This window comes from Nycticebus coucang, chromosome 21, assembly GCF_027406575.1.
Source record: "Nycticebus coucang isolate mNycCou1 chromosome 21, mNycCou1.pri, whole genome shotgun sequence".
Classification (NCBI taxonomy): Eukaryota; Metazoa; Chordata; class Mammalia; order Primates; family Lorisidae; genus Nycticebus; species Nycticebus coucang.
The window spans coordinates 52,946,505-52,960,470 of NC_069800.1; the positions used below are offsets into that span (position 1 = coordinate 52,946,505).

The 13,966-nt window shown below is 45.7% G+C and overlaps 1 protein-coding gene across 1 annotated transcript; it reads right to left on the reverse strand.

Annotated features, from left to right (window-relative positions):
- Nucleotides 1-8,751: 8,751 nt before the first annotated feature.
- Nucleotides 8,752-11,617, reverse strand: TP53RK (TP53 regulating kinase). Its single transcript, XM_053574642.1, has 2 exons — nucleotides 11,199-11,617; nucleotides 8,752-9,330 (listed from the first exon to the last, which is right to left on the reverse strand). The coding sequence occupies exons 1-2, from the start codon at nucleotides 11,476-11,478 to the stop codon at nucleotides 8,852-8,854; spliced, it is 759 nt and encodes a 252-aa protein (XP_053430617.1). The 5' UTR covers nucleotides 11,479-11,617; the 3' UTR covers nucleotides 8,752-8,851.
- Nucleotides 11,618-13,966: the final 2,349 nt, after the last annotated feature.

The following is a 13,966-nucleotide window of genomic DNA, read 5'->3' on the forward strand; positions in this document are numbered from 1 at the left end:
TGTGCGCCACCACGCTGGCAGATGTGCCTGGAGATGTTGTCACTTTCTCCAGGCTGCTGTGGAAACAGACTGTGGGGTGAGGGTGGCAGTGGAAGACCAGTGAGGGGCAGCTGGAGGGCTTCAAACAAAAGGTCACATGGCCTCAGCCAGGGTGGTCAGCAGGGGGAACAGAGGTAGGTTCTAATCAGGTGCTCAAAATCTTTGTATTGCAGTGCAATAAATAGATACAGAAAAGTACACAAACTCAATCCGCCCCGTGCAACCAGCACCAAGCTCAAGAATAGAACTTGCCCACCCGCCCACCCCAGAATTCCCCACACACACGCCAAATCACTGCCTCTACCACAAGGGCAGCCACTGTCTTAACTTCCTGATTATATTTTGAAAGCAAAGGTGGTAGGATTTGCCACTGGACTGGAGGAGCGGAGGGCTGGAGAAAACAGGGAGTTCCCAGATTGGGGCTGATGCTCTGGACGCGGAGCTGCCTTTACTACCATGGGAGGGTCGTGGTAGGGCACAGACCTGGGACAGGACCAGGGGTTTGTTTTAGACATGTCAAATTTTGAGATACTTGTGATACAGCAAATGCAAACGCTCATAGGATCAGGAACACAGGAGTAAGAATTACCCCGCTGTGGGCCGGAGATGGTGGCTCACGCCTATAACCCTAGCATTCTGGGAGGCTGAGGCAGGAGGATCCCTTGAGCTTAGGTGTGTGAGACCAGCCTGAGCAAGAGTGAGATCTCATCTCTACTAAAAATAGAAAAAGTTAGCCTCGTGTTGGGGCACATGCCTGTAGTCCTAGCTTACTTGGGAGGCTGAGGCAGAAGGATTGCTTGAGCCCAGGTTTTTGAGGTTGCAGAAAAGAAATATCTCATTCTCCTTAACTCTATAATGAGGAGAAGAACAGGACCAGCATGATGATATGTGGTGACTGGCAGCCAGGCTCAGAGTGAGGAGCAATAGGGAGGGGTGTGCACTGGGGTATCTGGTCCAACAGCAGAGGTCTTAGAACTGGGGCCCTATGGCCAGATCTCCTAATGATGTTTCCAGAGAAATCAGATATCTGGATTTTTATATGAAACCGTCTCAATTGTTTAACCTTGGCAACCAAAACACAAACATTATGTGGACCCAACAGAAACGTCTACAGGAATAGCACTGTAGACTCAGACCAAAACTTCACTTTAAAGGTGGGGACACTGAGGCCCATGGAAGTCTAGAATTTCCCCACACTCACAGAGATTGGCCAGGCCTTGAGTAGGCTGGGTCTCAGTACAGAGGTCTGGCCTCCCAGCCCTTGGTGAGAAGGGGCTAGAGTCCATCTGTCATCACTCTTTGACATGGCTCTGAATAGAGAGGACTATTTTTCCTAATATGGCCAAACCCAACAAGATGCTGCGAGATGCTGTGAACAAGCATTCCCCTGGGGAACAGAGCTCTGTACCCGGTTGGGTTAGGAGTGCTTCTGACTTCAAGTGATAGAATTAACAATGGCTTCGGCTTTAGAGATGCTTTCTTATGCATGTAGTAAGTCTGAGCAAGGCGGTTTGAGGAAAGGCATGCACTCTGCCATCTCTCTCCCCAGGGTCTTCCTCTCACTGAGTCTTTCCCTCAGGGCTGGCCTCATGGTGTCCAGATGGCTGCTGCGGTTACCATCACTGCATTCAAAAGCAGAAGAGTTGATAGGATGTGTTGGGGTCAGAGCAGGGAGAGAATTCTAATACCCCTCTCACCTTGTACAAGAAGCAAAATCCAATCTCCCACAAAAGCAAATTTTGCAGATTTGCTTTTGTGACTTATTGGTCAGAAAAGGGTCACATGCTTGTCCCTGTATCAGGAACCAGCTTGACCTCTGAGATGCAACTCTGGGTTCCGTCCAAAGGGTATAAGAGGGATGACCTGACCTCTAAGATGAAGCTCTGGGCTCTGTCCAAAGGGAATAAGGGGGATGGCTTTCGGAAGGCACCAATGCCTGGCACAATCTCTACCATTTACAGGCTGATGACTCTGGGAAAGTTGCTCAGCATCTGAGCCTCAAATCCCTCACCTATAAAATGGGTATGGTAGATAACTGTTGTTTTTGGCTCTCCCAGAATCCATTTCCCATTTTTCTCATAACACACCCAGATTTTCCTTAGAGCAGATGTTCTCAGAATAGCCTCAGTATCACCTGGGAGCTTGTTAAAAATGCAAATCCTCAGCCTTGTCTTAGAACTTCTGATTCAGAAACCCTGGAGTTGGGGCCTGGCAAGATGAGAAAGTGGGTCTTGTCTACCCTCAGCTTGTATGGGGAATAAATCGTGCTGTATTATAATCATCTGATGTTCTCTAAAAATAATAGCAATGTGATAGCATGATCACATTAATAGCAATAATTGCTCATTGTTACAATGCGCCAGGCACTGTGCTAATGCTCCATGTGCATGGAGGCTTGTGGTGGACATCGATGTGCGACCCAGATCCCTTCTAGGAAGGACTGCTGGCCTGAGAGGCAGGGAGAGCAGTCAGCCCCCTCGGGAACTGCCTCATGGTGGGCACAGAATGGCTTTGCCTGAGCTCGTGCCCCTTCCAGGGGTGGCCCACCAATGACTGTGCAATGGGGGGTTGTGAGGGGCTGGCTATCTCAGCCCATCCTGGGAATATCTCTGAAAGGCCATTCTGGCTGCAGAGCTCCAGCCCCACTTCTCCCTCTGTCCTCTACTGCTTCCCTCCCTGCTGTTGGATGTTGATTCCAAGGGCTGCACATCTCAGACTCTGCTTCCTGGGGATCCTGACCAGTGCCCATGCTCACAGCAACTCCGCAAGGTGTCACCATTGTCAGTCCATTTTACAAATGAGCACACTGAGGCTGAGAGAGGCTCAGGCCATGCAGCTGGTAAGCGAGGAGATGTGGGATGAGAAGCCACCGAACTTTTGAATAGAGACGTAATACAATGTGGCTTCAAAAGAGTCCCCTGGCTGCCAAGTGAGGAAGGACAGAGGGGCGAGGGCAGAAGCCGGGAGAGCAGTGAGGAAGTCGCTGCTCCAGCAGAGCAAGTAGGGGTCAGAGGACTTGGCGGTGGCTGGACTTTTTCTTCCCTGCAGCTTCTTCAAGAGCCAGACACAGCCACAGTGCTCACAGAACACCCAGGGAAGAAATGAGTGAAGACAGGAAGGAACCAGACAGCCTCATGCTTGCCTTGCTTATTCATTGTAACTGGTGACTAGCACAGTGCTTGCCATGTCAGGTGGCAACTAAGGTGCTGAGTGAATCAATGAACAAGTTTAAGGGAGGGAGGGAGAGAATAAAAGACGGCAGGGAGTTGGGAAGAAAAGAGGGTAGTAGAGGAAGGAGAGAAAACAGAGAGGAAGGAGCGAAAGGGAAGCAAAAGGGTCGGAAGTGAAGAAAAGCGGTTTCTGTTGTTTTGTTTTTTTTAACCTGTTAGCACAGTGAATGACAGTAACTTGCGACCTCTGGTGGCAAAAGAGAGCAGTTCTTTGGAATTACCTTGCTGCAAAGTAAAGACTTAAAAGAGGAGAAGCCTAGTTCCCAAAGAGAAGGTTAGGTAGGGGCTGTATTCGTTTTCTATTGCTTATAACAGAATACTAGAAACTGGTTCGTTTATAAAGAAAAGGAATTTATTTCTTACAGGTGTGGAGGCTAAGTCCAAGATCAAGAGGCTTTGTCTGGACAGAGCCTTTTTGCTGGTGGAGACCCTATCATCCCTTCAGGGAGTCCTGAAGCAAAGCAGGGAATCACATGGCGAGGGGACTAAGTGTGCTACCTGAGGTCTCTTTCTCTTCTTGTAAAGCCAACAGTCCCATTCCCGCAATAACTGATTAATCCATCACTCCATGAATGGATTAATTCTTTCATGAGAGCAGAGCCCTCAGGCCCCACTTGTCAATACTGTACTGCCTGCCACATTGGGGATTAAGTTTCCAACACAAAACCTTAGCAGGGGCCAACCTTCCATCAGGGCCTGGCTGTCAGGACCTGGGACACGAACTGAGGCACTTGCCTTGGGCACAAATTAAGAGAGTGCCAAAAAAGTCGATAATCAAAACAAATATTTTAGTGTAACAGTTTCCAAGATCAGACTGGCAAACTATGGCCCACAGGCTAGCTGCCTGTTTTTGTAAATGAACAAATGTATTGGAACCAGGATCAGGATTAGGGTTTACTTTCTTAGTTACGTCAGAGATTATACTCGATGAGCACACCTGCACAAAGATAGATGTTCGCAAATCCCCTCACCTAGCACGTGGTGTAAGCATGGTCAGCTCATCTAACAAGAAATATATGCCTTGTTTGGAGAGCACACTACACCAGGCTTTAAAGATAAGTCCAGGTGCAGTGGCTCACGCCTATAATCCTAACACTCTTGGAGGCTGAGGCAGCAGGCTCGCTTGAGCTCAGGAGTCTGAGACCAGCCTGACCAATAGTGACCACATCTTTACCAAAAATAGAAAAAATTAGCCAGGCACAGCAGGCGCCTGTCGTCCCAGCTACTGAGCAGGCTGGTGCAGAACTCCTAGTTTGAACCTAGGAGTTTGAGGTTGTTGTGAGCTATGACGATGCCCTTGCACTCTACCCTGGACAACAGAGTAAGACTGTCTCAAAAAATAACATAAAGGTGAGTCTATTCTGGATCTATGTCTCTTGACCCATGGACTAGCCACAAGAGCACCTTTAAATGTTCCAGGAAATGTGGGCCTGTGTCCTTTTTAGTGTTGGACACATCTCAGTGTCACTCCACATTTCCCTGGCTGTCACTCACTGAGTGAACATAAGACAATTTATCTGTGCCCACTGGCCGCCTCTGTCAAGTGGGTCACTGCACGCAAAGAACTAAGTAACCACTTAAGAAAGTCAGCTGCAATTATAAAAAATTGGGGTTTGAATCCCAGCTCTGTCACTTACTGTGATGTAGGACATACTTCACGTTGTTGAGTGTTTCCTTGGGTGTAAATGGAGTTTACAATCCTCGTCTGGTTGGGGTGGGGCCGGGGGAGGGGGCGGAGCTGCACAAAGCTGCCAGTGCTGTTGGCTCAGCTCTGCAAAGCAGCACTGTTCCCCATGTGGACTGAGGGCTCTGCAACTACAAGGGATCCTTAGCCCTTACTGACAATGAACAAAAGGAGAATCCACTGATCCCCTAGAAACATTTGTTTAACCGCTCCTTTCCCATCATGGGCCAAGGACTGAGCCCACAGCTGGACAGCAGTCATTCTGGGGACATTTATGAAGCCTCTCCAGTCTCCAATATCCACCTCTCTCCCTCTCATTATTGCTTCCCCAATGCTGCTGCCACTTTTACAGTCACTGGCCTTGTTCCCGACCCTGCTGGATGGCAGATCCTGTGCCACGTGGTGGGAGAACACTCACCCCTACTTCCAGCCTTGGCTACTGACCTGGCCAGCTGCAATAGTCTTCTTGTTTCTACTTTTGCCCCTTACACTTTTTCTGCAATCCTTTCAAAACAGTCATCAGATGTCATCCTGTTAGAAATGCTCAAGTCCTACATGCCAGCCCCACTGGCCTTCATACACCTCAACGATGTTGCTCCTTCACCAACTTCAGACCCCATGGTCCTTCTGCCTGGGATATGCTCTCCTATCCCCTTCATTTCTGGTTTTCCTCCACATCTTTGGTCACCACTGTCTGAAATTGTCTTACGTACTTATTTTACATTCCCTGGGTGAGTAATTATCTCCAGAACCTGGTACACAGCGAGCCCTAAGGATTTTGCTGCTTTAATGCCTGCACATGTAAGTCATTTGCCCCACAATATAGGTATTAGCTTACATACAAGGAATACATATATGCATACACATAGCAATACATATAAGGAAACTGAGGAATGAGAAATCTCAGTCACATTGAAAATATTAATAGAAAGAATTATTGCCAGCTTCTGTGGCCCTTGGAGTTCCTAGAAAATAAGGTTGTATTATGCCAAGACGTATTATAATATAAAGATGTGCCAAAAATCCAATTATCTCATTTCTTAGTGGAAAAGAACAAAAGCTTTGGAACCAGGTAAAAGTACCTCTTGCTACCTGTGATATTCTAGACAAGTTCCCTCCTTCGGGGGTCCAGTTTCTCATCTATAAAATGGGACAAGACCTAACTTGGAGTTGTTTTAGATCCAATAAGAAAACTCCTAGCACAATGCCCAACTGGCAATTATGCAGGCAATGATATTTATTCTCCTCTCTAATAGTCACAGCTACCCAGGAAGGGAAGTTTTCACTCATTCTTGGTCACCTGTCATCAGCAAGGCACTCAGGTGGGGGCTAAATGTGATGAACAAAAAACATGGTCCCGGTCCCATCAGATGTTCACTCTGTAAGAACAGGCACTGAAGTATCACCTCTGATCACAATGGAACAAAGCTGGAAATGGGTAATTAATGGAACACTCACAAGTACGTAGAAAGTAAATAGATTCTTAAACATAAAGAGACTCTTAAACAATCAAGGGGTCAAAGAAGAAATTATAAGGGAAATTAGAATATACTTACACCAAAATTTATGGTATGTGGCAAAACCAGGGTGCAGAGGGAAATTTATAGCTGTAAAGGTCTACATGAAGAATTATGTGAGGGAGTATGTTAATTAGCATGGAGGTAATAATTATTTCACAGTGCATATCAAACATATCATGTTGTACACATTAATATATAGAGGGTACCAGAAAATGTATACACATTTTAAGGAAAAATTGTATCAAATTTGTAATTACTCAAGTCACATTTGACTTCTGCAATTATAAGAGGTGCTCACCTTGACTTGTATTTGCCTTTTATCATCAGTAGACATGGAATAATACAAATTTAATAGTTTTCTCCTTTCTTAAAATGTGTACACATTTTGGGGGCACCTTCTGAATTTATTATACCCCACACACACACATCTTTCGGAAAAGAAACAGGCTGAGCAAGGTTAAGAGCTAGCTGCTGGCACTCTGCAAAAGCAGGTTTCCCGCGCCTTAAAACAGGATTTATCAAACTTTAGTCATTCATGAGCCACTTTAACATTTTTGCTCTATCTACTTACTGCTCGTGGTACAAATCAACTTAGTTTTTGCCTACATGTAAGTTTATTTATTTATTTTGAGACAGACTCTCACCCTCAGTAGAGTGCCATGGCATCACAGCTCACACAGCAACCTCAAACTCTTGGGCTAAAGTGATCCTCTTGCCTCAGCCTCCCAAGTAGCTGGGACTACAGGTGCCTGCCACAACGCCCTACTATTTTTTATAGGAGGTCTCACCCGGGCTCAGGCTGGTCTCTCACTCATGAGCTCAGGCAATCCATCCACCTTGGCCTCTCAGAGTGCTAGGCGTACATTAGAAGGCAACCATAAAAATACAGAACAATAAAAATATTAAATAAATTTCATTTGCCTAAAAGCTTTAAGCTTGCTTTTTTAAAAAAGAAACAGGAGTTTAACAGATTTTCCATCTTTTTTAGTATAACCATCAAAGACCAAAGTATTTTACATCAGAACCTAGAACTATCTGGCTGGCTCAGTCAGTAGAGCATAGGACTCTTAATCCCAGGATCCTAGCTTTGAGCCTCATGTTGGGCGGGCCTGGTGCAGTGGCTCACACCTACAATCCCAGCACCCTGGGAGGCTGAGGTGGGAGGATCTCTTGAGCCCAAGATTTCTTTTTTTTTTTTTTTTTTTTTTTTGAGGCAGTCTCACTATGTCACCCTTGGTAAAGTGCCATGGCATCACAGAGCTCACAGCAATCTCCAACTCTTAGGCTTAAGCGATTCTCTTGCCTCAGCCTTCCAAATAGCTGGGACTAGAGGCACCCACCATAAAAACCCAGCTATTTTTTTATTGCAGTTATTGTTTAACTGGCCTGGGCTGGGTTCGAACCTGCCAGCCTCGGTGTATGTGGCCAGTACCCTACCCACTGCCCTTGAGTCCGAGATTCTGAGGTCGCTGTGAGCTATGACAACAGGGTACTCTACCCAGGGTGACAGAGTGACTCTGTCTCAAAAAACAAAGAAAAAAACAACCCTTGTCTATATATACATTTGAAACAAGTTTCATAAAAAAACACACTGATTATTTTCTAGTCTATGATTCTATTTCATTTTAAAAATGCTAGTTATATCCTATGAAGCTGGTTTCATGTGCATAAAAAAACAACATTGTGCTGGGTGCAGTGTCTCTCACCTGTAATCCTAGCCTGAGTCAAAGCAAGACCCCGTCCCCAAAAAAAAAAAAAAATAGCCTGGTGTTGTGGCGGGCGCCTGTAGTCCCAGCTACTTGGGAGGCTGAGGCAAGAGAATCACTTGAGCCTAAGAGTTTGAGGTTGCTGTGAGCTATGATGCCACCGCACTCTACCAAGAGCAACAAAGTGAGACTCTGTCTCAAAAAAAAAAAAAAAAACAGGGTAGCGCCTGTACCTCAAGGAGTAGGGCACTGGCCACATATACCAGAGGTGGTGGGTTCAAACCCGGCCTCAGCCAAAAACTGCAAAAAAAAACAAAACTGGGTAAGAAGGTCGATATACTATCACCAACTGAGACTTTGTCTTTGTCTCACCAGGAATAAAAAGAAGTGTCACTAAGGAGTTTGCTGCTATACACATGAACATGAGGTCAAAATTTGGGAGAAAGCCTAAGATTCATTTTAAATACCCAGTTTTGCCTAAAACATGTCTTATGCGGATAGTAAGCTTTTGAGAACAGTGAATTACAGATGATAATGACACTTTACATGCATAAGCATAGACACTACTTAAAAAAAAAACCAATACTTTTATTTAGGTATAACCTTAGATGCCTAGCAGTTCTTTAAATTTACTTTGAAAAAAGAGCGTAATTGTGTGTGGCCACCACTGTTCTAACCAACCATGGACCTCTTTCTTCCTCTTAAGCGAACTTCATCTAACTTTTTTAGCACTGGCCTGGGCTTTTTGGAGGAGATGAAGTAGCTCTTCAGTAAGGCTTCAAACACAGTCTCAGTGTTGGGATGGGTACTGAGGAAGGCTTTCTCCAAGACGTACAGGTCTACTCCCTTATCTTCCGGAAGTCCTGAGACGAAACTCAGTCCAAAGTCTATGAGCACAATGTTCTGCTGTTCCAAGGGGGGTTTCAGGAGCATGTTGGAGGTTGTGAGATCCCCATGAATAAGGTCTTCATCGTGCATTCGAGCCAAAACCCGCCCAATTGTCTTGGCTAAGCCAAAGAGACCTTGAGGAGATCTGTCAGTCTCCATAGCGGATTGGATATAATCTCGAACAGAAACTGAGCCTTCAATTTCTTCCATGTATAAGCAGTTGGAAGCATAGTCCACAAAAAAGACAACTGGAGCAGATATTCCTGCAATCAAGACATGAGTGGTTACAGGTTGGGCTCTTTTTTAACTTTCAAAGATTGATTCAGTTTTTCAGTCACCTCTACTTATTTCAGAGTCTTAAGAATGCTGCAGAAAATGGTGCGCAACTTAACTCAGGGAAGTTTTCCCTGCTCATGCCCTGGAGGATATGCCTGAGACCACCCCAAACATAGATCTCTTTTTTCCTCTTAAGCAAACTTCATCTAATTTTTTAACACTAGCCTTGCCTTTGGGAGGCGGTGGAGTAGCACAGATAGTCTATGATTCTATTTCATTTTGAAAATGCTCAAAAAAAAAGGGCGGCACCTGTGGCTCAAGGAGTAGGGCACCGGTCCCATATGCCAGAGGTGGCGGGTTCAAACCCAGCCCTGGCCAAAAATCACACACACAAAAAAAGAAAATGCTGGCTACATTCCACTTGGCACATCTAAGTGGAGGGGTACCAAAGTTTCCTCCTCCTTTTCTAAACCACCATTTATGAGTGGACTTCCTTTGCCACACTTACTCCCCACACTTACTCCCTACAACACAAAACAAAACAAGAGCCAGGAGGGGAAGCATGGCCCAGTTAGAGCAGTTTCTGACAAGGACACAGACAGGGTGCCAAGCATTCTGTTGGCTTACAGATTCTTCTTGGTAGACAGAAAAGAATGGGGTTCAAAGCCTTGCTCCCTTTCACATTAGTTGTGCAACCTTAAAGTTACATTAACCTCAGTTTCTGCCACTATAACATGAGAATAACACCTCCAATAAACTAGTTCAATGAATCTTCACTGAATGCCAATCATGCTCGGGATACTTTTCTAGAAACAGAGCTGTATCAGTGGGGACACAATAATAAACAAGGCAACTACACCCCCTGCTTAATAAAACTTGTCATAGGCGAGAGAGAAAATTTGAACACACAAGTAACTCCATTAAATCTCTGCAAGGGCAGACGTGTCTGCTTATTCACTACTGAATTTTCCCCCAGATCTCTCAGCACCTAACAATGTCCCAGCGCACAGCAGATACCTAAAAATTACTAATCAAAGGCAAGAAGTGTAAAGCCAGTGCTTCTGAGTCACGGGATACAGTAGTAAATGGCTGGGCCACATCCTCCTAGTGTAACCGTGGGCAGGTTACTTTTCTGAGCCTCAGTTTCTCGTCTGAGGACAAGGTTTATGGAGATGGCTGCATAATAATATTTCAACGAAAAAGTAAAACAAATCAATGAAATCTAATATTTAATGATTAGAAATGCCAGGAACACATTTAAACACAATACATGGCACATATACTTCCTCTAAGGGTCATAAGATCCCTGTGACACGAATACTGTTACTGTGACGTCCATTTACTGATGAGGAAACTAAAGCTGAGAGGTTAAATAACTTGTTGAAAGGCTGCATGTGAAGCCGCAGAGTTAGTATTTGAAGCCAGAAAGCCTGGCTTCAGAGCAAGTACTTGTGGTTGCATTTGTTTCTTAAAACGAATGAAGAGATAATGATTGAAAACTGAAAGGATGGCTGGGCGCGGGGGCTCACGCCTGCAATCCTAGCACTCTGGGAGGCCCTAGTCCCAGCTACTCTGGAGGCTGAGGCAGGAGGCTCGCCTGAGCCCAAGAATTTGAGGTTGCTCTGAGTTATGATGACGCCATGGTACTTTACCCTGGGCGACAGAAACTCTGAAAAGAAACAGAGAGGAGAGAGGGAAAAGAAAAAAGGAAATGGTACAAATAGGAAAAGCCAGGCAGAGGCACAAAGAGAAACTGAGGCGAATCGAGGGACGGAGAGCAGGGGACCCTCTACCCGCCGTCGCCCAGCCCCGGAGCCTCCGGGTCCCCGCACGCCCTGGCCCCAGGTGCGCTCACCTAGGCGGCGGCAGCGGAGCAGCGCCCGGGCCTCCTGCACCGTCCGCCGCCGGCTGAGCCGCGCCTCCAGCGCCGGGTGCCGGTAGCCCTTGGGGAAGCGGTGCTTGACCACGGCCGCGCGGCCTAGGAAGCGGCCGCGGAACACGCGCGCCTCGGCACCCTGCTTCACTAGCTCCAGGCCGCTCAAGAAGCGGCTGCTCCGCTCCCGGGATGCGGCCAGCGCCTCCGTTTCTGGCGCGGGGTGCTCGCCTTCCCCAGGAGCAGCAGCAACAGCCGCCATGGTGGCGCTCTGTGCGGAGGATCGAGCCGATCAGCGATCTCCAGAAGCTGTCGCGAAACTTCCGCTCGCTCCGGAAATCCTCGGCCTTCCTCTGTCACTCGAAAGCCTCCGGCGCCGACACTTCCGGCCTGTGGCAGGAGTTCCGCCTCCCAACTTGCAGGCTCTTTCCCAAGTCTTCCAGAGCCATCCGGAAACGGCTCATGAGGCCCCGCCTCCCAGGTCTTCGTGTGTCTCCGTATAGGCTCGGCAACTCTCGGGAAGCGGCGCTTCCGCATCCTCCGCTGTCCCTGAAGACTTGGGTGACTCTTAACCTCTGGCTTGTTGGAGAGCGTCCACCTCCCAGTTCTTGGCTTCTCCCGGAAAACTTAGGTTCTTTTGGAGAAAAATGCTCTTTTTCTCGGATGCTGTTTGCTCTTCTCAAGAGTCCCTCTTTATGTTGGAAGGCTGCGTTTCCGAGAAGTCTCCTTTTGTTACCCAAGAGAGTCAGGCCGCCTGTCACTCAGCCAGTATGCAGAGATGGGGGTAAGTCCACCAGACTTTTTCAGAAGGCCAGCGATTCTGGAGAACAGTGAGAGTTGCCTCTTCAAGACTGTTCTGTTCTTCTTTTTCCAAAATCACAGTTTTATATATGAAAGTTTAAAGTATAAACCATGTTAATCTTTATCTTAACAATAATCAGCATAACCTAGGACCCATAACAACATTCCAATTCAAAAATTAATCTCCTAAGTCATCCTCCTAAAATACTCAAAATAGACATTGGAGGTAGGAGCTAAATTTACAAAACAATAAGAATGGGAGTGGGGGGTTGGGTGGGGGGTTTAAGGTCACTTAGACTCTAAACTGACCGGACCAGCAGTGTGGTGTTGGCCCTAGCCTGACTGACTCCATCTTATTTTCACCACATGTGCTCTTATTTTTGGAACTTCTTTTACTCCTAAATTCCCCCTAAAAGGGGCTCTCACTAGTCAAAGTTGGACCAGGCAGATACTGAATTACATTTCCGACATCATCTTGAGTGCTAGCATAATAATAACTACCATTCATTGAGTGCATTCTTAAACCTTCCTTTTTTTTTCTTTTTTGCAGGGGCTGTGTTTGAACCCTCCACCTCTGGTACATGAGGCCACCACCCCATTCTTAAACCTTTCTTAGGGAAAAGAAGATGAAGACTCACAGGACTGTGAGATTTGGGGAGAAGGGAAGAATCAAAGAAAGTTTTTCAGAGACAGGATCTAAACTGAATTGGGAGTAATTAAACTTTTTCTGTTTCTGTTTCATTACAAAGCTAATACAGGCTTTAACAAATTCATATAATACAAAATTTTGCACATGCACAAAAATCAAAGATTTCCTTTCCCCTCACCAATCTATGCTATGTTGCCATTATGAAGTTTCTAGAGTTTTCTTTTACAACTTGCTTTTTTTCTTTTGAGCAGTTTATCTTGGATAATTTTCTAAATCAGTACATACAGAGCTACCACATCCTTGTACATAATCACACAAACCACTGCTTGTTGCTAAACAGTTGTTTCCAGTTTTTATGGGTTTTATGGAGTTCCCCCCAGTAATGCTACATTTACTGTTACCAGTGTATTTATTTATATTTTTTTCTGAGACAGGGTCTCACTCTCTCACCCAGTGGCATGATCATAGCTCACTGCAACCTCGAACTCCTGGACTCAAGCAATCCTCCTGCTTCAGCCTCCTGAGTACCTGGGACTACAAGTGTGCACCACTACATCCAGTTAATTTTTAAATGTTTTATAGAAATGTCTCACTGTGTTGCCCTGGCTGGTCTCAAACTCTGGCCTTCGGGCAATCCTCCTGCCTCTGCCTCCCAAAGCACTGGGACTACAGGTGTGAGCCACCCTAGCCTATTACCAGTTTATTATAAAGGATGTTATTAAGGATACAAATGAACAGCCAGATGAAGAGGCAGCAGATAGAGCAAATTAAAAATTGTTTGTATTTATAATGTACATTTAATTTTGAACTGTGTATACATTGTGGAATGGCTAAATCGAACTAATTAATATATGCATTACCAAACATATTGGTCAATTTTGTGATTAGAACACTTAAAATCAGGCCAGGTGTGGTGGCTCACACCAGTAATCCTAGCCCTGTAGGAGGCCGAGGTGAGTGGATTGCTTGAGCTCAGGAATTCAAGACCAGCTTGAGTAAGAACAAGAGCAATATTCCATCTCTGAAAATAGTTGGGTGTTGTGGGCACCTGTAGTCCCAGCTACTTGGGAGGCTAACGCAAAAGGGTCAATCAAGCCCAAGAGTTTGAGGTTGCTGTGAGCTCTGATGTCAAAGCACTCTACTGAGGGCAACAAAGTGAGACTGTCTCAAAAAAACAAAACAAACAAACAAAAAGCACTTAAAATCTATTCTCTTAGCAATTTCGAAGAATACAACACATGTTTTTAAATATAGTCACCATGTCATACAATAAATCTCTTGTACTGATTCCTCTCTAACT

Excerpts from the sequence above, each read along its gene's own strand:
- TP53RK (XM_053574642.1), bottom strand. The coding sequence starts at position 11,478 with ATGGCGGCTGTTGCTGCTGCTCCTGGGGAAGGCGAGCACCCCGCGCCA. Across the intron at positions 9,331-11,198 it reads GCTCCGCTGCCGCCGCCTAG|GAATATCTGCTCCAGTTGTC; the intron begins GTGAGCGCACCT and ends TCTTGATTGCAG.